Source organism: Clarias gariepinus, chromosome 18, assembly GCF_024256425.1.
Source record: "Clarias gariepinus isolate MV-2021 ecotype Netherlands chromosome 18, CGAR_prim_01v2, whole genome shotgun sequence".
Classification (NCBI taxonomy): domain Eukaryota; kingdom Metazoa; phylum Chordata; class Actinopteri; order Siluriformes; family Clariidae; genus Clarias; species Clarias gariepinus.
Window position 1 is genome coordinate 27,097,292 of NC_071117.1, and position 22,402 is coordinate 27,119,693.

At 39.6% G+C, this 22,402-nt stretch overlaps 1 protein-coding gene across 3 annotated transcripts in view; it reads left to right on the forward strand.

Moving 5' to 3' along the window:
- Positions 1-16,954, forward strand: part of pard3ba (par-3 family cell polarity regulator beta a) — a 123,824-nt gene extending 106,870 nt beyond the window's left edge. For all 3 annotated transcript variants that reach the window (XM_053477470.1, XM_053477472.1, XM_053477471.1), the window contains 2 exons: positions 7,842-7,912; positions 14,259-16,954. In XM_053477470.1, the coding sequence (XP_053333445.1) occupies positions 7,842-7,912; positions 14,259-14,550 (363 nt within the window). In that variant the 3' untranslated portion in view covers positions 14,551-16,954. The remainder of the gene's footprint in view (positions 1-7,841; positions 7,913-14,258) is intronic.
- The last annotated feature ends 5,448 nt before the right edge of the window (positions 16,955-22,402 follow it).

Consider the following 22,402-nt stretch of genomic DNA (forward strand, 5'->3'; position numbering starts at 1 on the left):
TTTTCCTAACAGCTGTACTTTTTTGTCTTCCTCTTGGTTGCATTTCCATCCTTCCATCCTTCCATCCTTCCTGGGGTCCTGCAAGGTTTCCTCTTATCTTAACTCTTTTTATTTGCTTTCTTTCTTTTCTCCTCCGTCTCATGTACCTGCTTCCGTTCTTTTCCTCCACCTCCCTCACACATTTCCTTCCTTCTTTCCTTTTACCTTTTCCCTGCGTCTGCTTTACCTATCGCACATACTCTTCTTTCCAGCTCCCAGTATATCATCCCTTGATTCTGTCCCTCCAGTTTTCTTCATTCGTGTCCTCTTCACCCGTCTTCCTTCCTTTATTCCTGAAATCTGTCTCCGTCTCACTTAATTTCCACAAGTTTCTCTTCATTCATTCATTTAATGCAAAAGAACACTAATAAAACACTAACATTCACATTTGTGTGTGTGTGTGTGTGTGTGTGTGTGTGTGTGTGTGTGGTTATCTCAGAGAGTTGATGCCCAGCACAGATTATCACGGTTCATCTAGATACGCGCTCCAGGCCAGATCACAAGCTCTCTGCTGCTAATCTGCTCGCTCTTATCTGCTTCTACTTTACACACTTTACTTTCTCCTGTTTAACACACACACACACACACACACACACACACACACACACACACACAGAGGCAGTGAACCACAAAGCATGATAATCCGTTATCTTTTTGCACTTTTATAACCAGAACAGTAAGTGTGTTGTGTTGGATATTTGAGGAATAAACCTCCCCAATCAATCAGGGTTGCCACGGTTACCGCCTCCTGATGGTGATTGGTTCCCTAAACCGCTACATCCTCAGATGGTTTCTCCTCGCAGACAACCTAAATGAAGCATTTGTTTTACTTTTTATCTGTTTCCTGTTATCGCTAGAAATCACACACACACACACACACACACACACACACAGGTCCCGAGTCTCACTTTATTAGCATTAGCATTAGCGAGGTAATGTATTAACACAGTGTTGTAAAGGAGGAACAGAGTTTTAGTTTGGAGAGGTCTCACCAGCGACTTTAAACACACCTTGTATTTTTAGACATTTCTGCCTGCGTTGCTTAGTTACTCTGGGCTGCTTTGTGTGTGTGTGTGTGTGTGTGTGTGTGTGTGTGTGTGTGTGTGTGTGTGTGTGTGTGTTTGTGTGTGTACAGTGCCTAAGGCTAAGGTCTGGCCCAGCTCTTGACTTTCTCTGAACCTACGCACACTACTTCCAGGCTTACACACACACACACACACACACACACACACACGTATGTTATTAACATACTAGGGAAATTGCTTACACCAACGGTCATGTACAGTTACGGTTCTTGCTCACAAACCGCACACACACACACACACACACACACACACACACACACACACACACACACACACACACTTGTAACACCATCTCTCTTTAAATAAATATCTTTATTTCTTTCCCAAATAAATGGCTGATGAGCTGATCATCATGTGACTTTAAAGTGATTGACAGTTGTTTGCTAATATATATAAATATTATGTACTTACATATATAGTCTGGAAGCTCCGCCCCCTTCCAAATCTCCAAATCTCACGCTTGCATTACAGCCGTACCTCGGCATACGACTTTAATTCCTTCTTAAGTTGAAATGTTGTATTGTGAGACACATTGTCCCAGAGGAAATAATGTAAATACAGATAATCCGCTCCAGCCTCCCAAAAACATTACCAATATTTCAAATTTCCAACACTATAGTTATATTTTTTTGCACATAAAAACAATCGAAAGATTTAGAAAAGACACATAAAATCAAGTAAAATATGAAATAAATAGACATTAAAACTCACTTAACATTAATGTATGATTCCTCTCGGCACCACCTGCTTTAAAAACCAAACTGAAAGCGGCTCCCTTTTCTTCTCGCTACCGTCCTTGCTAACATTCTTGGGACCCGCGGTGCTACGTCTTCACTAAATCTTACACAAAATGCAAAAAAACTATAAAAATATATAAAATCACTTTCATTCTTGCTTCTCTCTACCTCCCAACAAACACCTTACCTCCTTTTGCACACTTTTCCTGTCTACTTTCCACACTCTCCCCTGTTTTCTTTTCCTCGTCTTTACTTCATCTTCCTTAATTCTTCCTACTTTTCTTTATTTCTTCCTTTTTTACATACCTGCTTTCCTGCTTTCTTCTTACATAACTGTATTTTTTCCCTCTTTCACTTCTTCACCTCCCCTTCCTTTTTTTACCTCTCATTTCCAACCTCTTTATCCTTTCTTTATTACCTCTCCTTTTTGCTTTCTTTATTTCCCTTCATTCTTTTTACATCAATTTTCCTTTTTTATACCTTCTTTTCTTTGTTCTTCTTTGATTTACTTTTTTCCCTCCTCCTATTTTTTTATTCCTTCATTCCTAGCTGCTTTACGTTTTTTTTCTTGGGCACATTTCCTTCCATCCTTATTTCGCCCTAATTGATTTGCACTATTCCATTTTTTCCTTTTTCACTGTCTCATGTACCTGCTCTTTCATTCTTACTCTCCATTTCCCTAACACATCATTCCTTCCTGTTTTCCTGATTTACTTGCTTCTTCCTTGTGTTCCTTTCATCTTTCCTTCCTTCTGCTTTACCACAAATGAAAAAAAAAACCAACAACACAGCTCTCCTATGCGCAACTTAGCCGGCATTTGGTTCGTCTCGGGTCGTTCGCTCCAATGCTTCATATGCCGAGGCAAGAAAATTAGATATGAGGGTTCACTAATGAGAAAATAATTTCATTTATTTATTTCAAAAAGATGTTCTTTATGATGAATCAGTAAAACTTTACCGCAAACTCTAACAGAATCAAAGTAAAATATGGAAAACTGTGAAAAGTGACGTTAGGGCACAACGTTCAATCATAAATCTCAGAGTCACATTTGTTCATAGTTACATACAGTATAAATGCTGTGGAATGTCTGTGGTGTTCCCTCAAAAGCCCGTCTGATTTTTGTTGTAGCTAACAGATGTGGGCGGACTTAACTTCTGACACTGGAGACTCATTCCTAATCACAAGCCTCCATATGGAAAATGATAAAGTATTTGAGCAAGAGCTTTGTTAGAAAACTAATCCACGCTTTCTGAACAATCAGAATCTAAAATTTAAAAGTGAACAGCACAGTTTAAAGCAAAAGTACTTCGCCATGCCCCCCGGGAAGTTCTGCCCCTAATTTAGTCCCCATGCTATTCCTGACACACTCCACCTTACATAAATAAGAATCTGCAGTTCTTCTCAAAAGGAAAAAAGAAGAAAAAAAGAACTAGGAACTTGGTCACGGTTGCGTTTTCGTCCAAACCCAACCCGGTCCCACCCAGACTCCAGACTTCATATTTTTCATTATGTTGTCCTCCATGATTGAAGGCTTCACCCTGGGCTTGGGCGAAAGTCACAATTATAGCTCGTGTAATTATAACGCACGGAGGGAAAAATAGACCGAGACCGTCCCTGAAAGACGGGAATAAAAGACAGACGCAACGTTGACCTTTATTACATCATTTAATAAGGCAGAAATGGAACTGTTCGTAATGTACGAGGGGGAAAAATTAGAGACTTGAAAGAAATAGTGGACTGAAGAAGGGGAGCCTGTCCCAGGGGACTTAAGGCACAAGGTGGGACGGGACGCACACTGGACGGGGTGCCAAACCAACCCAGGACAAATGACACACACACAGTTATACGCCACACCACATGTCTTTTAGAATCCAAAAGTGTGGAAGTGTTAGCATTGTCCCTTATATGAGAAGATCAGACAGACCCAAACCCTAACACCATGCGCTTTGATCTCTTGTATTTAGTGTCTATTGAGCGTGTTTTGCTGCGAGTCAAGCTTCACGTCTACGGAGCCAGACTACTGGACCTCCCCGTGTTGCTCGTTATATAGAGTAGCACTTGACCTACAGTAGTACGTCCCACAAAATCAACTTAAGCTGACCTTTCCTTCGCATGAGTTACATCATCTTATCATGAATTTATTTATTATTTTTAGCAACATAAAGTTAAATCTGTTATAAAATCCTAATACTATAACTTTAGTGGTTAGGTAAACAAGCAGAAGATCATGTGGAGTTTGTTTCCTCTCGAGCTGCACTACATGTCGTTGCCTCCTCGCTCTCCGATGCCCCGTAGACACCGCGGGTCGTGCCACCCCGACTCCCACCACTTGTTAGCGGCAGATGGTGCAGCCATTCTGTGAAGGTGATTAAGACCAAAGACTGGAGGTGGCTGATCAGGACCTCCCTGTGACTCGCATAATGAGTCACATCTAATCCGATTCAAATACGCAACAAGAAGAAGAAGCGTGGATTTGAATCGAAACAGCCAGGAGGGGCTTACTCAGATTTAAGCTGTAGGTTTCTATAGTAACAACTTGCACAAGGACGAATCGAAGATTTCAGTCAAGTGTTTGTATTTGCTGCCTTTATGTTGTCCGGATGTTTCACGTATAAGTCATGGAAATTAGGCTGGGGCGAGATGATTAATATAATATCGTGATAAATTGTTCTACAATGCACATTTCCGAGATGATGTGATATATTTTGATTCCCTAATCAGTTGCTCAGAATAAGTTTTTTTTTTTTTTTTTAATGTAATCTTCACACAAATTAATTTAAATTATAGATTTTTAAAAATATTTAGTTAGCTAAAATATGTTTGTATTGTGTATGCTAAAAATGATTTGATTTTTTTTCTCAGTTTTTTAAATTTATAATTTTACGTTTGTCCCCAGAAATACGTTGGAATTGTTACTTTGGGGAAACGGTTAATTTTCATTCATTAATAAAGTCAACCACAGCGACAGTTTGCTACAGTACAACTGCGATAGAGCGTTTCCTCCCTTTTGTTGTTACTGTCATTCCACGTCCATCGTCACACCTCTTCTTCATGTCGCCTGCTAGGGTCCGCGATGCCGGTAGCTCTAGAGAAAAGCTAGATAACTTCCTGCTACTCGCTGATCTAACGCACAGCTGTCCTACTTGCCTGGCAGTGTGTTCGGTGATGATCGTGTCGACTTAATAAGACCTGACAGGTCCAGGATGCTCGTCTCAAATTTCTCCAAGGCGGGAAAGAAGGAACGACAAGCGTATTAATTCTCCTTTTCGGCCTTTTGCTTCATTTCCTAACTCAAGTTTCATAATAATGATAACCTTCGTGGGTGTAAAGTTCAGTAGTAATGGGCCAAGTTTGAAAAAAGTTATGCAACATACTGTACTTTTACTGGTACCTAAGCAGCCCCTTGTTTAAGAAAGCTTGATAGTAATAATTAAATTCACTTATTATTAACTAAAGAAAGATGCACATACTTATAGCTACTTTATTGTTGCTTTACATCAGTAAAGTTCGTTTATGTTTCCATTCACATTCTCTTACTGTAGCTATAAACAGAAATCTGTACCTGAAAAAAAAAACGTTTTACGGTTTCGGCGCACATAAAGCTAGCTGACACTGGAGACTCCTTTTTCCAAAGCTGCCGCATTTGCACGCGTCTCTTTACAGAAAACGATTACCTGATCACGTGTTCGATCAACTAACGCGTATTAAACCGACACTTGAGAACTTCTAAAGACCTTTCCTCCTTGTGTTTCTGACTCGCACTGTGCCGGTCCCTACAATGCTGTTTCTTCCTTTTTGCTGTTTTTTTTTTGTAAACACTGCACTAATTCAGCTGGAGCACTCCAGCATGAGTCATGACGGTGCTGCGGGCCAAACGCTCCAGTGCCGAACGCTCGCCCCAGAGTTCTACTTCCATGACAACCTTGTGAATGTGTGTGGGTGTGTGTTTACCGAGCAGCTGGTTTGGTGTAAATACTATCAATCTAAGCTGTTGCATACATATGTATCACAGATGTTTGTGTGTGTGTGTGTGTGTGTGTGTGTGTGTGTTTTTGGAGGTGTTATTCGGGGTCCCCATCATAGCAAGAAACCATGTAAACCTTTGAACATAAAAAATTTTTTTTTGGCAGCATAATGTATTTTTAATGCGCCTAAATGCCTTTTAGATACTTATTTGTGTTTTATTTAAACGCTTCCAAATGCATTTTTAATGCACTCTAAATATCTCCGATATTATTAAATGATGGTGTTTACGTCTTTCGCTATCGACTTCGCAGCCTTCAGGAAATCAAATTTACGAATTTTATGCTGCGCTCTATCTATCCACAGTGTCTATATTACAGTCTAGTCACTGTACACACACATACACACACACACACACACACACACACTTGGCTGTTTTCTGGCAGCACCGTTGCCATGACTCCTAAGCTGAGGTCCTGTCTCCCCCTTCGGCGAGGTTTAGCACGGCTTAACGAGTCGACTCGATGCTCCTGTCCGTACGAGTTTTCCAAAAAAAACAGAGCTCTGTTCATGAGTGAATCTCCTGGTTACAAACCTTAGGTTATCGTTTTTTGGAATTTACAAAAGTGTACACAAGGATGGGGTATAATATGATCTGTCCAACAGTATATAAAAAAAAAAAAACAGTCTTTTTAGGTGCACTTGTAAGCCTCTTAAAATTGTCCAAAAACCTTTTGCCCTCTTTTCCTCCATCTTGATGGTACAAAAACAAAATATTTCTAAATACGTTTTTTTTCCTTCCCAAAAAAGTTACACCTTTAACCCTGACACTGGAGACTCCTTTCATAAATCTCAAGCAGATCTCCAGCTCATATCACGAAGTACCCAAATGACTCGCATTAAAATTGCACTACAGCTGGGACTCCTGTCCGACCCGTCGTTCCAGAAAATCAATCAACACCTTTTTCACCAGCGCTGTGCTATATATATATATATATATATATATATATATATATATATATACACCGCTATGAGATGAAATATCGTCACTGACCCGGCAGCTTTAGGACAGTTCCACTACATTTATAAGAAATCTACAGCAAGTTCGAGGAGCGGCTCAGAAACCATGAGCCGAACTATTCATCTCTCGCCTCCTCATAAAGCAGCGCCGAAAATTGGAAGAGCGGAGGAAGCTCCAGAGACGGCACTCGTTCTTTTTTTTTTTTCTTCCTCAATGTGACCAGACAATAAAAGAGCGACTGATAGCTCCGCGAGGGAGGGAGGGAGAGAGAGAGAGAGAGAGAGAAGAATGGAAGCGCCTGAGAGAGAAACGATGGCTCGTCCGTCACTCTCGATATGAGCCGGTCTATCACAATCATGATCTCGCTGACCTTTTGCGGCATACTCGTTCTTTCTCTCCGTCTCCTCGCTCTCTCTCTCATTTTTTTTTCTCCCCCTCTCTATCTTTCTCTTTGACTCGCTCCGTATTCAAACCCTGCAAGGCACTTTTGTGTTTAAAGATCACGCTTTGCATGAGCACATGGCTCATCCAGAGACGCTTTCACTCGCCTGCCATTCACACTATCCCCTGTTTGACCTGGTTTATGGGGACCGGGATATTTTAAATGGGTTTGAGGACGTAGGATTATTTATTCCTAATGATATTGCAACACTCTTAGTGCTGTTTGTTTTACTCTTCTCCACCTGTATATACTCTCTAGATAAAGTTAATTGTTAATTATATTGATGTCAGAGTGCCATGTAACACGTTTCATTATTCAACAATGGTCTGTGCTGACTGTAATTCAGAAAACCCAGAAAAGGATGGGTTCCCTCGAGTCCGTCACGTGTCAGGAACTTCTTCCTCGCTCCTGTTGCCTCAGGCTTGTTCATTAAGGATCTAAATATAAGTCTAAGTCTACATCTGGATTTCTGCAAAGCTGCATTTTATTGTTAGAAATGTTGAAACAAATAAAATTCACTGCGATTGAATGTATTTTCTTCTGCTCTGTGCAGATAAGAGGTCCTGATTCCCGCATGGCTCCAAGATACGAAGACGTTGATCGACAGTATGCATTTGCACCCAGGTATCTTTGTGTTTGCGTGTATTGTGTGTGAGCATGTGGCATTACAAGGCATATGTGAAATTGTTCAATTTCATTTAAAACCATCGATTAGTAAAGACCACTTAAAACTTTGTCTTTCCAAGTTCCCATGCAACTAATATTTTGATTGTGTCTCATTGTTATTGTAACTGCTCTGTTATTTCTATCCTCGCCCAGTTGCTGTTGTGGTCTTCAGAAATGAACATTTCTGTGCGCTAATGTTAGTTTCAAACCCAATTTTGTTTTAAAAAAGCAAACAAAAATTTGATAACCTGGTACCGAAACAGTATTTACCTAAAATTTTAAATCTTATGTTTCTCAAAACCAAGTTTGGTTAGTTTAACCATTTACAACTTTTATTGTGTTTTCAATTAAGCATCCTAAAAAAAAATAAAGATTGGGATTAAAGAAGTTGAGAAAGCTAAAAAAAAAATAAAATAAATATTTGATGTGAAGGGATGTACAGTAATTCACAAATTAATAAAACAAATCGTAATTTTGATCCTGGTGATTCCTTGTTGGTGCTGAGTAATCTTAATTTAACAAGTTTGTTATGTGCAAAATTGAAACTCACAAAGTATCCCAGGATGTCTGGAATCAAGCGTGAAAACAGCGGCGATGAAGCTGGTACTGCTAAGGAATGCTGAGCAATAACAATGGTGACAAAAATGAAAATGATTGAGAGACTGGAGCTAAGTATAAAGATGGCAGATGGCAAACCATCGGCCCGATTCTAAAGAACAAGTACAAGATCCTGTACACGTTAGTTTTACAGTAGATAGACAGTGTTTGTTTAACTTATGAACAAATTGGACTTAGAAACGAGCTCTTGGAACGGAACTTGTTCATATGTTGGGGACTTACTGTATCCACTACAAATTCTGCCCAATCAGCACGAAATTTGACTCATGGCATTATGAGAAAATAACCGTCACTGTTGACCAGCATGGCCTGCTGCAAACCAATGAGCATTGAGTTCAGTGAGTAGCAGTGATGAGGCTCAGATATAGCCTGTTATACTTGATGGTGTGATGTGGCTGAGGTTGAGGAACTGGCAGAACCAGAGTCAAAGGTTTTCCAGGTTCGGTGGTAGGGTTCACACGGGTTCACACAGGTATATATTCTGTATATAAGAACTAGGCTGAAGGTGTTCTGAGGGGAACACCTTCACCCCCCCCCAGCACACACAGACACACACGCACACACACTAATCCTCTTCCAAGCGCCTAATTAAATCTGGAGTGTTTGCTTTTCTGAGAGCTTTGCCCATAACTGGCCATTCACCTGATCCTCTTCCCAGGAGAGTGTGTGATCTGGACAGGAAGGCCGTAAAGCTCTGCTGGCTTCGGGCCAATAGCCTAAGTGGTTCGATGAGGGCCTCTGCAAGAACAAACACACACACACACACACACACGCAGGAAAAAGACATTATACAGAACAATGGGAACCTACTGTACATCGCCGCCATAACTTCATGAAACCTGTCTTACTGTCCAGGTGAATAACTACATTCCAGCGTTGCACCCGGATAAAAAATTAAAGGATTATTATTAGAAAAGAAAAAAAAACTGTAGCATTACAATATAATCCGGTTACAAATAAGTGTTTGTCTGAAAACTCAGACACTCATAAGGGCATCGATTTAAATTTCCTCTTACGCCACGCTATCTTGTTTTGATGTGTCCCCCCCAAATAAAGTGCCTCCCCCTTCCTTTTCTCATTCTACAATAAAGGGCACTTTAAACCAGATGAAATCACATTTTCTAAGCCGGAGTCCATAGCTCCGTCCCCTCAGGCTCTCTCTCACTCTCTCTCTCACACTCGCACTCACTCGAGCCCATTTCCTTTCAAATGGCTGCGGCGCCTCGACTGCATTAGCATATAGTTCCCTGTGCACTTTTACAGTGTGTGTGTGTGTGTGAGTAGGGGAGTGAAAGGCTGCAAGCGATTTAATAGAAGCATTAATGGTTGTTCAGCCTTCACACAAGACTCCCTTAGGCTGTAGCTGTTCCTTTTAAACGCTCTCACTGAGGATCCTCGGCGCAGAAGGCCAAAGCCGTGTGATGAGAACGTATTCAGTGTAACAGGTGGATTTACATCCTGATTGATCGTTAGCATACGTTCATGCTAACAAGTAATAAGCACCCCTGATGTTGATGACGCATTTTGCGTGAGAAATACAATGCTACAAAAATAAATAAATAAAATTGCTGGTTTTTTTTTCCTCCTCCAATAAAATGTCCGATTGATCAGTCTGACCACTGGAAGCCCTGTGCTTTATTTCTCATTTGGTTAAGAGAATGAAATGCTAAAAATGCATGCTCTCCTTTCCTTAATGAGCTTTGTGGCTACAACAAAACCTTTTATCTTCAGTGGTACCTTGGATCTGAGGGGGCGGAGCTTTTAAATGGTCATTTATGTCCCACTTCAGGAATTTTCACGAAGAACTGAAATTTTGCAAGAAAGTTTGTGTCAGAGGAAAGCCAAGCAAAGCGATTTTACTTTTTTTTGTGTGTGCTAGATTTAGTGAAGACATAGCACCATGGGTAACAAGCAACCATGTTGGGAATTGGTAATATTGGTAATATTTTTGGTTGGCTGGAATGGATTATCTGCATTTACATTATATCCTCTGGGAAAATGCGATTTGCTATACGAAATTTTGCCTTCAGAGTGAAACAGATTAAATTCATATCGTGATGTACCACTAAATGTACACTCCAGTGTGGACCTAAGAATACCACCGCAGGACCAAATACATGGTCTGGGTTTGCAAACTGTTCATGCAATACAAACAGTACTTTGCAAAATTTATCACCTACAGCTCAGTATACATCTCGTAGCTTTATTTCTTGTCTGCATGCTGCCAAACTTAGAGATGTGTGAATGGAGCTGTACGTAGTGTAGAGCTTGAGTTATCAGACATAACAGTGGTGCTGTGTGATGGACCAGCACTCTGTCCAGGGACTCATTGTGTTGTCATCCTGGGCTCTCGGACCCCCATCCCCCTCCCCATGACCCTATAAAGCATAAAATGATGAATCTAATGTACAAATCAACTTTCGAATCCTATCTACATCAGTGGGCGGGATTTTGGTCTCTGTTGTGTAAAAAAAAGATAATTATTAATTAAAAATGTATAGTGAAATATTGCGAAATGAGCTTGCTATAGAAAATAACAAATAAATAATAACTTTTATTATTATTTTTTTATCATTATAGTTATAAATTATTATTATTATAGTTATTATTATTATAGTTATTTTGTTTATAAAAATTTGCTGCAAAAGTGTAACACTATGCCAGACGTTTAAAAAAAAAAAAAATCGGATAGATTGAGCATGTGTTTTTCGCATAACTCATTCACTTAAAAAAAAAAAAAAAAAAAAAGGAAGCGTTTTTCATGTTTTTATTTTTTATTTTTCAGTCTTTCTTCTTTCATTGCATTACTCTGCGCTTTTATTGCGTTTTTGGTCGACGTCGCTGTTCCACCTCCTGAGCACATCAAGCTGCAGCATAACGTCGTTTGCCTCGAAAAACAGAGCGACCGTAATGAAATCAGCGTCGAGGAAATGAAGCCTTGCCGCTTCGCCGTCCGCTTGCGTCACCGTCCCTCGAGGGGAAACTCCTGTCGTTTTTAAAGCTAAAAGAGCAGGAGGAGTAGAGTCAGCGACAAGCAAATAACACTAACAAAAGGGAATGAGGTTTCAGGGTACAGATAAATATTTAAATACGTTGAAAAAGTGTAAAGTGTATCAGATTTCAGCGAGAGCTCCCGACTAATCCTGTGTACTCTTGATGTACCAGCTGCATGTTTATGTGTGTGTATGTGGGAGTGGGTGTGATCCCACTGAGGAAAAACTTAAGGAGCCGGGGTCAAGCAAGGAGCCGAGGGAGGAATTTCCTTCCGAAGATTTCGGGCAGGTGCAAGAAGTTCGGGCTCATGCGAGCAGACTTCCCCCCTCTTCGTAAGACGGAAAATATGTCCGTCCGCAGCGCGCACACACTTTCACACGCACACTCTCACGCGCACTTACAGAATTGGACGTGTACTCTTTCTCGAGGGATGGAGTGTTAATGGGAGGCGGTATGAGACAGATTGATTGCGTGACATTTCATTCCCGCGGTCCTACTTGTCCGTGTGTTGAGACGACTCGTGATTTATGAGATCCACTGCATATATACACACACACACACTTCCATGGCGTAGACAAGTCTCGTGTATATTCTGACACACTCTTTGTAGAGTTTATAAACCATGAACCGGGCTGCATTTTTGCACATGCTTAATGCTGCTGCACCAGAGTTTCTCTGGGTGATTATGGAAGGTCACGGGTTCACAATTCTGGTGTGTGTGGGCGCATGTGGGTGTGTGTGGGTGTAAGTCAGTTTTAATGTTTATCAGCCTTGACACCACAGCGTCTGCTTTCCCTGACTTCAGCTTTTATTCTGTAACCACAAACCAAGTTCTTCAATGCTTGTACAGTAAGTCCCTACATACGAACAAGTTCTGCTCCGTGAGCATGTTCGTAAATCCCATTTGTTCGTAAGTGCAACAAACATTGTCTAAGAACTAGGATATTAACACAATTGGCTATACAAGAAATATATTATCCTGCAGTGTTCTTTAGAATCGTACCGATTGGTTGAACGAGTCATGTCAAAAGAATGAGCAATGTCTGCCATCTTTTCACCTTGCTCCATTCTGTCAATTATTTTCACATTTGTCTTCATCGTTATTGCTTGGCGCTTTTAGCAGTACCAGCTTCATCACCGCTACTTTTACGCTTGCTTCCGGACATCTTGGGCTTGTACTGCGCTTGCTGAGGATGCACGCTGCATGCACGTAACAATGTTCGTATCTAGGGGGACTTGCTGTAGTCCATTCCGCCTGCTAACTTTTTCACGCTCAAGCGTAACAATGTAAACATCGCAGCACACTGTTTCAAGTCCTCACCCAATAAAAATGAGTAGTCATTCAGTTCTCATAGGTATCTGTGTTTAGGTGTTTTAACCAATTTTATTATGCAGAGCAATTCGAAATCAGCTATAAACCGAAAGTTCACGTTAATAAACATTCAGCCTTTAACTTGATCTAAAGTACAGTAACAATGTAACTACCAAGTCAAATGAAATAAATGATTACGGACTTAAAGTGCAAAAAGGGGGTGGAGCTTTTAAATGGTCAGTTACTAATGTCCTGACACATCTCTACAACTCTTAAGTCATTCTCATTCATAAGCTGACTAGCCCATTTTTATTGTTTTTATTGGTAGTGTATTTTCCACCAGGAGCCTGGTCGTGTAGTGGTTAGTGCTCTGCATTGTGGCTGCAGCAACGCTGGTTCGAATCCGGGTCACAGCAGTTGGTTTTATGGGGCAGTGGTGGCTCGGAGAGCTAAGGCTACGTGCTACCACAGTACACTTACACGCCCGGTTTGCGTCCTGTTAACTTGCAATATTCCAGTTCAGTAGTAACAGTTAACCAAACAAATCTGCTAGACTTAGCCATGTGTTTGATTATCATTTGGTGTTGGAGATGGTGGTATTGGTGGAGGTCTAACTCTGCCATCCAAGTTCAGATCTTAAATTCAGTGAATAAATGATATTTGTAAGACAATTCTAACATGAATTAACACGTACACCAGAGTTGAAATTCCTTACAGTGACAGTCTTCGTCATTTGCTTATCTTTTCATGCGGATTCTCGCTGACATTTCCTCTCTCTGTCTTCCTCCTGGTGGAAATGCATGATAATTCATTATCTCCACAATTCCTTACATCTTTCCCATTTGCACCCTAACCCTTCTCTCTTTTTTTGCCTCTCTAAGGCTCATGTTCAAGGCTCAGTATTTCTGTTTGCAGTGCTTGGGTGGTCATGGCCACCAGTCACATTGATTGTGTTGCTGATGGACAGAACGCATACACACAGAAAAAGAAACATACACGCTACACAGTCCTGCTTTTAATAGACCACATACAGCAACAATATTAGTGGAAAATTTACCCCTTGACATGACCCCCCACATTTAGCGTTGTATAGAAATCCTACTGTAACTTATAAGACTACAACAATCTTGGATACCAAAGGTTGTACTTGTTAAGTGGAGACCGTTGTAAAATATTTCTCAGTTGTATGTCAAAGTGAGTAAACTTGTGCTATAAATGTCAGTATTCTTGAGTTCTTACCTTCCTTGAAGCATAAAACCCAAAGTTAGCTCACTGAAGGGAAGAAAAAACAAGACATCAAATATGTAATTGTAACCTTTTTCATGGTCTTGTAGATCTTGACAAATTTTCTTACAGATTTGAATTCTTTCTTTGCCCTAGACGAACAGCTGTGGAAGGCCACAGAGAAGCAGACCGTCACCAGAACCGCAGCCCCACCTACAACACAAACCAACCCACCCAGCCAGGTGCGAATCGTGTTCCCGTAACACGATCTGGACCCCTTAGATACGACATGCCCCCGTCCTCCTCTTCAGGCCAGCAGGGAGTGCCAAGCTATGAAGCTGCCATCAAAGCAAACAGTCGCATGGCTGGTCCCAATCAGTATGGCGCGTATGAAGATGGGCAGTACCCGAACCATCGGACCAAAAACTCAGCCATCGGAGCTGTGTAGAATAAAATGTAGCCTAATTTTCTAGCAAGTACCTACTGTAGCACACTAAGATATTAAGGGGTTTCATGTTAAAGGGGTAATTTTTTGCCAGGTAAACACTCCTTGACGGCAATGTAGAAAATTATATTGTGGCAGCCATTGTAACTAAATCTGAGTTCTATTCTTTAAGTTCATTCATGTTCAAGCTATGGTCAGGGTAGGTTTCTCAAGGGTTCTGTGAGTGATAATACTGTAGGTTTCTCACTTCCTAAAGTATCTTTAGGTCTACAAGGGAAACCAACTTCATGGTATACACTATGCAAAATCATTTATAGCAGTTGACTCGACTTGCCTGCTAGCGGTTTCTTCAGTTCCATCTGTAGACTCTTTATTTTCTGGAAAAAAACAGAGTACCCCATTTTCCAAGTACTGTATGCACGCCAGTCCAGAATAGGGTCACCATTATTACTTAAGGGCTCTTCAGTGAAATAATTTAGGGACCTTCTGGCTTCCAGATGTAATTTAAGTGTTGAACAATGCCAGCATAACCTTAGCGCCACATTTCCTAAAATGTCATCCATATTTTGGAGTAGGGTATAGTTGGCAAAAATTCAGAAAGGATCTGAATGCAGGGGATGACCTTTTTGAGGGAACCTTTTAGGAGGACTTTTTTAATGTAGACTTTATAAAAAAATCTTTTGTAGCCACTCGAATTGCACCTAATCCACAATCATATGAATTTTAAATGACACACTGGTATATAATTACCCACAAAGAATCTTTGATAACCCATTTTCCGAGGATGTACAGTACACCAATCCACACGTATTCTTTACTGGTTTCCCAAAGCAACAACCTTTTGGCATATAGATTGACCCTAGTGTTGAATAATGCTAGCAAAATTTGGTTGCCACATTTAGTAAAAAATCTATCCTTATTTTTACCCTGGAGCAGGAATAGGGTATAGTTGGGCACTTGCCTAAAAGGTTCCAGATGCAAGGGGGAACCAAAATCTCTTGTAGCAGTCAATTTGACTTGCAGCTCATCTCTAGCTTAAAGTCCATGTTTAACCACATAAGTATCAGAAGAAGCCTTGGGCAAATCTTTTTCCAAGGCTGTACACCAATTTAGAAAGTAGCTAGCTTTGTTCTTTTCTGAGATAGAATAACTGTCAAGCCTTTTAGATTTAACCTAGTGTTGCATAATGCAGGCATAATCTCTGAGCTGTGTTAAACCTTGTGATTCTTGCCGATATCTGGAAGTTATTGAATTTTAGAAGAAACATTTTTGTCTACTTTGAATAATGTAAAGACAAGGTAAGTTAACCAAATGCTGGAAGTAAAAGACATAAAAAAACACTTTTAATTCTTTATAATGTTAATAGTTTAAATGTTGTAAATATTTCTTTCTACTTCTCGTGTTATATACTGGAGAGATTTACTTTTGTCCAGTCTTGGACTTTGTAGGCTTGGACTACAAATCAGTTTGGACCTTTGTGTTGTTTTATACGATCCATATATAATTCCCGATGCTGTTCGGTCTAGTTTAGCAGGAGATAAACCGCTCGTCTGTGGTTTTCCACGGCCTTTAATCTGTGTGGTTTCTCTCAGAGCTCCAAGCTGTGGTTTGCCACTCTGTGTTATCTGATAACTCGCAAGTCTCTGTTTTCTCGCCGTATTATCCCGAAGACTCTTCATAGAGCAGAGCGATACCAGAATTTAGATCGTTATCAAGGAAACAAGGACATGCTACCAACTTTCGTTGTCTTGTTTCTCACATAGTTACACTCGAAGCTGGGAATCTCATTATTTCGCCTCCCTTTAACGAAGGAAGCTTCAGGGTGAGTGCAGTGCCAAATGAAAAATAGGAAATAAAATTAAGAGGAATGTCTTCTAAAATTCTTTGAGGAAGTTGTTGATTTTCTTTTTTTTTGTTTCTATGTAATTATTATTAAATCTTTATAGATAAAATGAAATGTTGTATTTTATTATTCTAATATGTTTTTTAATGGTAAGATGGATCCTGTGCCTTTACTGTTTTTTTTTTGTTTTTTTTCTTGGTGCACATTTTCAAAAAAAAGTATCTTACATTTACATTAGCCTCATTTATTTTTCGGTGTTAAAAATTTCCAAACACTGGCACATTGTCGCATTTTCACATTGCACACGAAAGAAGTATAGAATTTCTGAAACGGAATGGAAGGTACTTTTGCATTCTGCTTTTCTTTTCATATATTTATTCTAAAGGTTTATTATAATTTTTTTTTGTTGTTGAAAGAACAAATTGAAGAGTTATGATGGTTAAACATGCGTAAGTGTGTTTCATCCAGAAGAATAAACAGATTATTTAGATGTGTTAATATATTAAGAAATCAATGTGTTGATTGTTATTCTATGTTTTTAACCATGTTTTGCATTAAATTAAAAAAATCATCACCATACCGCCCATGTGTTTTTCTTGTCGATGTTTTAAATAAACTGAGTGCCGAACAGTTTTAAGATCATCTTTAGGCAACAACCGAAGCTAAGTAAGGGTTAATTAAAAACTGTAAACTCTTTAATTTAATTGCCGACGATAAATTATACCTTCTTCAAACACACTTATCTAAGATGACTAAGTAATTAACATTGCAGATGACACTGAATCGTATTCTTCTAATTAAGGTTGGTGGTAGCTGCCTGTGTGATTAAGGTATAATGGATCTATTTGGGGAATCGCACTTGATTAGAAAATCAGGCTGGAAAGGCTCGAGTTAAATCGCTGTTATTACGAGTTTAATTAAGAAGAATGTAGGAAAAAGGAGAAAAAAGAAGATAAAGATGAAAAGTATTTTTGAAGATTAAACAGAGAGACTTCGAGCTTGGTTTACCTAGAAATGAACCTTAAATGAAAATGGTATGACTTCGATTGAACTTTTTTTTTCCTTCACAATTTGTATAAAAAATGTATTTAAAATAAAACAATGATTGATGACCTAGCTCATGAAAAAAAAACCTTCTTTACTTTACCTTCCAGAGATCTTGAATTTGGATCTTAACCATAGCTGGAAGTCTAGATGACATCTGATTATGCTCTCTAAGTGGGCGGGGCATCCTCTTTTTCTATATGCTGTCAATCGCAGTAGGATTGGTATTTCTCACTGGGACATGGATATTGGGTCGGTCCAATGACCAAAATTAATAACATGAATAAAATAACACGAAAATATAGTTGAAAAGCAATGATGAGCGGGACCAAGCACCTGGGCCACCTGTCTGGTTTTTTTATGACCTCTAAAAAGCCCCTGAAAAAAAAAAGCATCACGTTATGATGTCACTCAGGAAGTTATTAGCCGTGTTTCGGCTTAAAATTAAGGCATTGCCAGGGCTGAAACATTTGAAATATCAAAGACCCCTTGCAATTTTGCATCCTCTTTGTCTTGAGATCCTATTTGCCCAGTTTGGTGGCGATCGTATAAATTCCCTAAGAGGAGTATATCAAATTCCATCGGGTGCATTTTGCAAACAATCCATAATTACTGACTTCCTGTTGAGTAGAGCCCATGACATGAATAATGAAAACTTTTCAGCTCAATGAGATTTAAATGTGCACCGAGTTTAATAAAAGTGTTTAATACACTATTCAGCAAAATCTCATGTGAAGGACCTAATAGCAGCGGATTCCAAGCGGTGCCTTTTCAGGTCTTTTTGTTAAGACCTCCAAAAGCCCTAGATGCTGGGAAAAAAAAAAAATCTTAAGACGAACAAGAGGGCCCTCACACACTATGATGTCATACAGTAGGTCTGCTGTCATAGTGCTTGGGCCCTAAAAAGGTAGTTTGAATAAGTGTTCACTAATGGAAGTGTATCACTATTTTTATCAAATAATGTTTCATTTTTATCCGTTTTCTAGAACATATGATGTGTTATGTGACTCATTTCTGAATCGATGACCATTGTCAAGTTTTGCCCCCTTACAGGGAAACTAAAATCCATCATGGCCATCAACAGGATTATAGATGAGAGTTCAGCAGCGAGGAAACAGACTTTTCAGGTTAGCACCTCCAGTGGATATAACGCCACAGTGGTTTCAAAATGGCAGTCATTCAGTCCTAGTGTCCATGAAACGCACAAGTTTGTAAAAACTTTCCAAAAAGGTGAGCGACTCGGCCGCACAAAATGTGTTATATTCAGTTCCACTAGGGGAGCTAAACTGGAACGTGAACCACTTTATGGTTATGTTTAAAAAATTAGCATAAACGACCACTCTCTGCTTGGCTAAGAAAAATAAACAATCATTTATTTAGTTTTTGGTTTCGTGAGTTCGCGAGCTACAGATTCGTCCACAGCAGATTTCTTTTTTTCTGTGGCATCGTTAGACTTTCTGATGTAACAACATCGACAGGACAAGGATCTGAGATTTCGACATCACCTCCAGCGTTTTCTCACACCTCCATGAAATGATCAGGGATGATGAGCCAGGGGGGATCCCGTGAAAAACGCACCCTTCAGCACTTTCCATCCCGTCTCTCAGTCTTCAGCTCCTCGTTTCTGTCTATTCATGCCGCTCTGCCCGGTGAGTGGTTTTGCTCGTTTCATTACATCCCCATTATGAGGAAGGCCACTCCAGTCTCCGCAGCTCATCAGGACGTTATCAGCTGGAGCTGGATTGGAATTCCAGATGGACTTTTTATTTATTTCCCCCTGGGGATTCATTGACCTGACCTTCACCTGTAGTGAGTAAATCTCACGGACTCTCTGAACTGAACGCAGGAACATCATTTCAAAATCTGGACCCTGATTGGTCGGAAAGTGACGATTTATTTATTTTTTTTTTTAAACTGTCATCTTTGACAGCAGTTCCAGTTTGTCATGGTTTCAGGAATATTGTGAACGGTAACAAAGCCTAAAGTTACCGGATCAGTTTCACTTTTGGGATTCGCTTGTGACTTTGGCCTCCGAGGAGCTCGGAGAACTGATTCCAGATCGGCTTTTGCGGTTTTCGAATGCTTTCCACTTCAACTTATCCATCTTCCTTTCAGCATAACTATGGCTGTGTCACTAGGTCCGTGTGCGTGTGTGTGTCACTGTGTTTCAGCTGAGCTAAGCTCTAGGCTAGCAATAGTTTCATTCCTCTCATACCAGTCCCAGTAACAGTGCTCTGGTTATTTATCCCTCATATTTATCATATTTATATTGACTATTATGTTTCCCTTAAAACCGGACCAGGAATAACCCGAGTGTGGAAACGCTGGACTGTATTTCGGAAGGCCTAAACCTTGTGGCTAACATACTCTCTCTCACACACACACACACACACACCATATGACCTTATTGACGGGATGGGAGAGCAAGCATTGGCAGTTCCAGCCCCATGCCAGGTGTTTAGGTTGGCAGAGGAGGGAGGGCCGCTCGTGCCCCAGATATCAGCCCCGGTATCGGGTTCCTCCAGCGTGATAAAAGGAACGTTCCTGTTAGCCTCGCACTAAGACCTGCGGCGCCCGGCCAAGACATGCTCCACTAAAGCTCCGTGCCCTGCGGAAGAGGGAGGAACACTGCCCTATAGGGAGGCACGCTCCAATTTATTAAGCACGCGTTTATGGTTTTACACAATGCTTCTAATTGCATTAAATTTTTTTAAATCTTTTATATGTTTATGAATCCTGTTTTATTGCTATATTCCTTCATGGCGGTCAAATATGTATTATTATATATTTTTTTCTTTTTCTGTGTGTTTAAATTTTTTTTTTTATTACCTTTTAATTAAAAATTTCTTTTTTCTTTGCATAATTTCTCATGTCTACATTTGTTCCTTGATTGTACAGCGCTTTGAGCTAATAAGAAATAATTATATATAACTTATCATTATTGGTACTAAATGTATATTTTCATAAGATTTTAAAAAACGACCGTAAAGCTGTTTTGCAAAAAAAAAAAAAAAAAAAAATGAATCATTAAAATCACTAATGTAAAGTAGGAACAGTGTTAACTTTCTCATTTGAGAGATTTCAGTGGTGGATGTTAGAGAATGCTACTTTCTTCTTCTTTCCTTTCTGACAGTGTGGAACAGGAATGTTGGATCTGTACGGGTAGGAAGTTGTCTAGCTAGTTAAAGAAGAAAAAATGCCCTGGGAGTGCTTCAGGTAACAAAGGTAGAAAACAGAAGCGTAATGTAGAGTATAATTCAAATGCATACCAAAGGCAACAACAACAAAAAATGGAAATGATCAAGAAATCGGCTAAATGAGACAAACAACAACAAAACAAAACCATGACAATTTTAAAAAAGTTGACGATGAATATGATGTTCATTAATGCATGTTTATAGGTTTTCTCTTAAAAAAAAAAAACAAAAAAAAAAAGGGCAAAAAAACGCAGCTTGTTTTGTTCCAGAGAAGTCGTGACTCACGCTGGGAAACTTTTGGGATTGACTTAATGAAACCCAGAGCTACTATCTGGATGCCAAAACACTCCAGTGTGTGGATTTCATGTTTGGCCGGGAATCAGATCATGAACTCATGATCACATGATCTCTTCTACAGTTATAACACACACAAATGTGTGTGTGTATGCATGTACAGTATGTTAGGCCATTATTATTTTCCTCCCACTTCACAGTTACAGTAGCTATATGTCACTTTGTGTTGATCTGTTATATAAAATCCCAGTAAAATTCATTAACATTTGTGGCGGTAACATAACGAAATGTGGACGAAAACGTTCAAGGAGTATGAATACTTTTGCAAGGCCCCATATGTATAGTATACACTGTCATCAGTAGAGATCACTTAAACACTTAGTAAAGATGCATGGCAACAAACTTACAGTAGAAACCAGAGCTATGTTTAATACTGAAAGTAAGAGCATTTCCACACACACACACACACACACAATGTGATGAGATTTACAGGTTTGGAACTGAACAGCTGTGTGTCCATGAGAAAACCACTTGTCAGTGAAAAAAGGACTTCAGTTTGCTGGTGAGCATAAATACTGGACATTAAAGCGATGGAGAAAGGTCATGTGACCTGATGGATCCAGACTGATCCTATTCCAGAGTGATGGGCGTGTCAGGGTGAGAAGGGAAGGACATGAAGCGATGCACCCACCGTGCATAGTGTCCACTGTACAAGCCCCTGGAGACAGTGTTATGATCTGGGGTTGATCAGTTACTCAGGTCTAGACTCAGTGACGTTATGGGGCAATAAAATGAAGTCAGCTGACCACCTGAATGTACTGAATCACCATCTATGGAGGGTTTGTTCCAAATTCCTGGACTCTGAGTATGAATAAGTGGTTCTAGGGAAATAAGGAATCAACTGAACACCACAGTGTGTGTGTGTGTGTGTGTGTGTAATTAAAGCTAAAAGTGATTGAGTGAAATCTTAGAATGTGTGTGTGACGTTTTTTTTTTGGTCGTTTTTACTGTATATTGTATATATACACACTATGTGCACGCACGTCAAAAAAAGAAAATAAGTATTATAATAATATTAATAATAATAATTATGATTATGGTTATAATAATATAATAAAACGTAAGATAATATAGCAAATATTTTTATATTAAAACATAAAAAGTTTTTCTTGTGTGTATAAATACATAATGCATTAAATACATATGCAGTAAATGAAATGAAATGATCCTCCTCTCTCAGACAGCACCGTCAGCGACATTCCATAAATCACGTCTTCCAAGCCGGTGTGTTTTCTCATTCCCGGAATTCCTCAATGCCACACACTGTGAAAACTGAAACACAAAAACCAAAACATCACAATTATCTGTTACTGTGGCAACGATAATGTATGACAACATACCAGAACTGCCCACAATAATAATTAAATTTTTCTCTCTCCTTAAGCTGGAGAGATAGACCACCGCTACAGAATGCTCA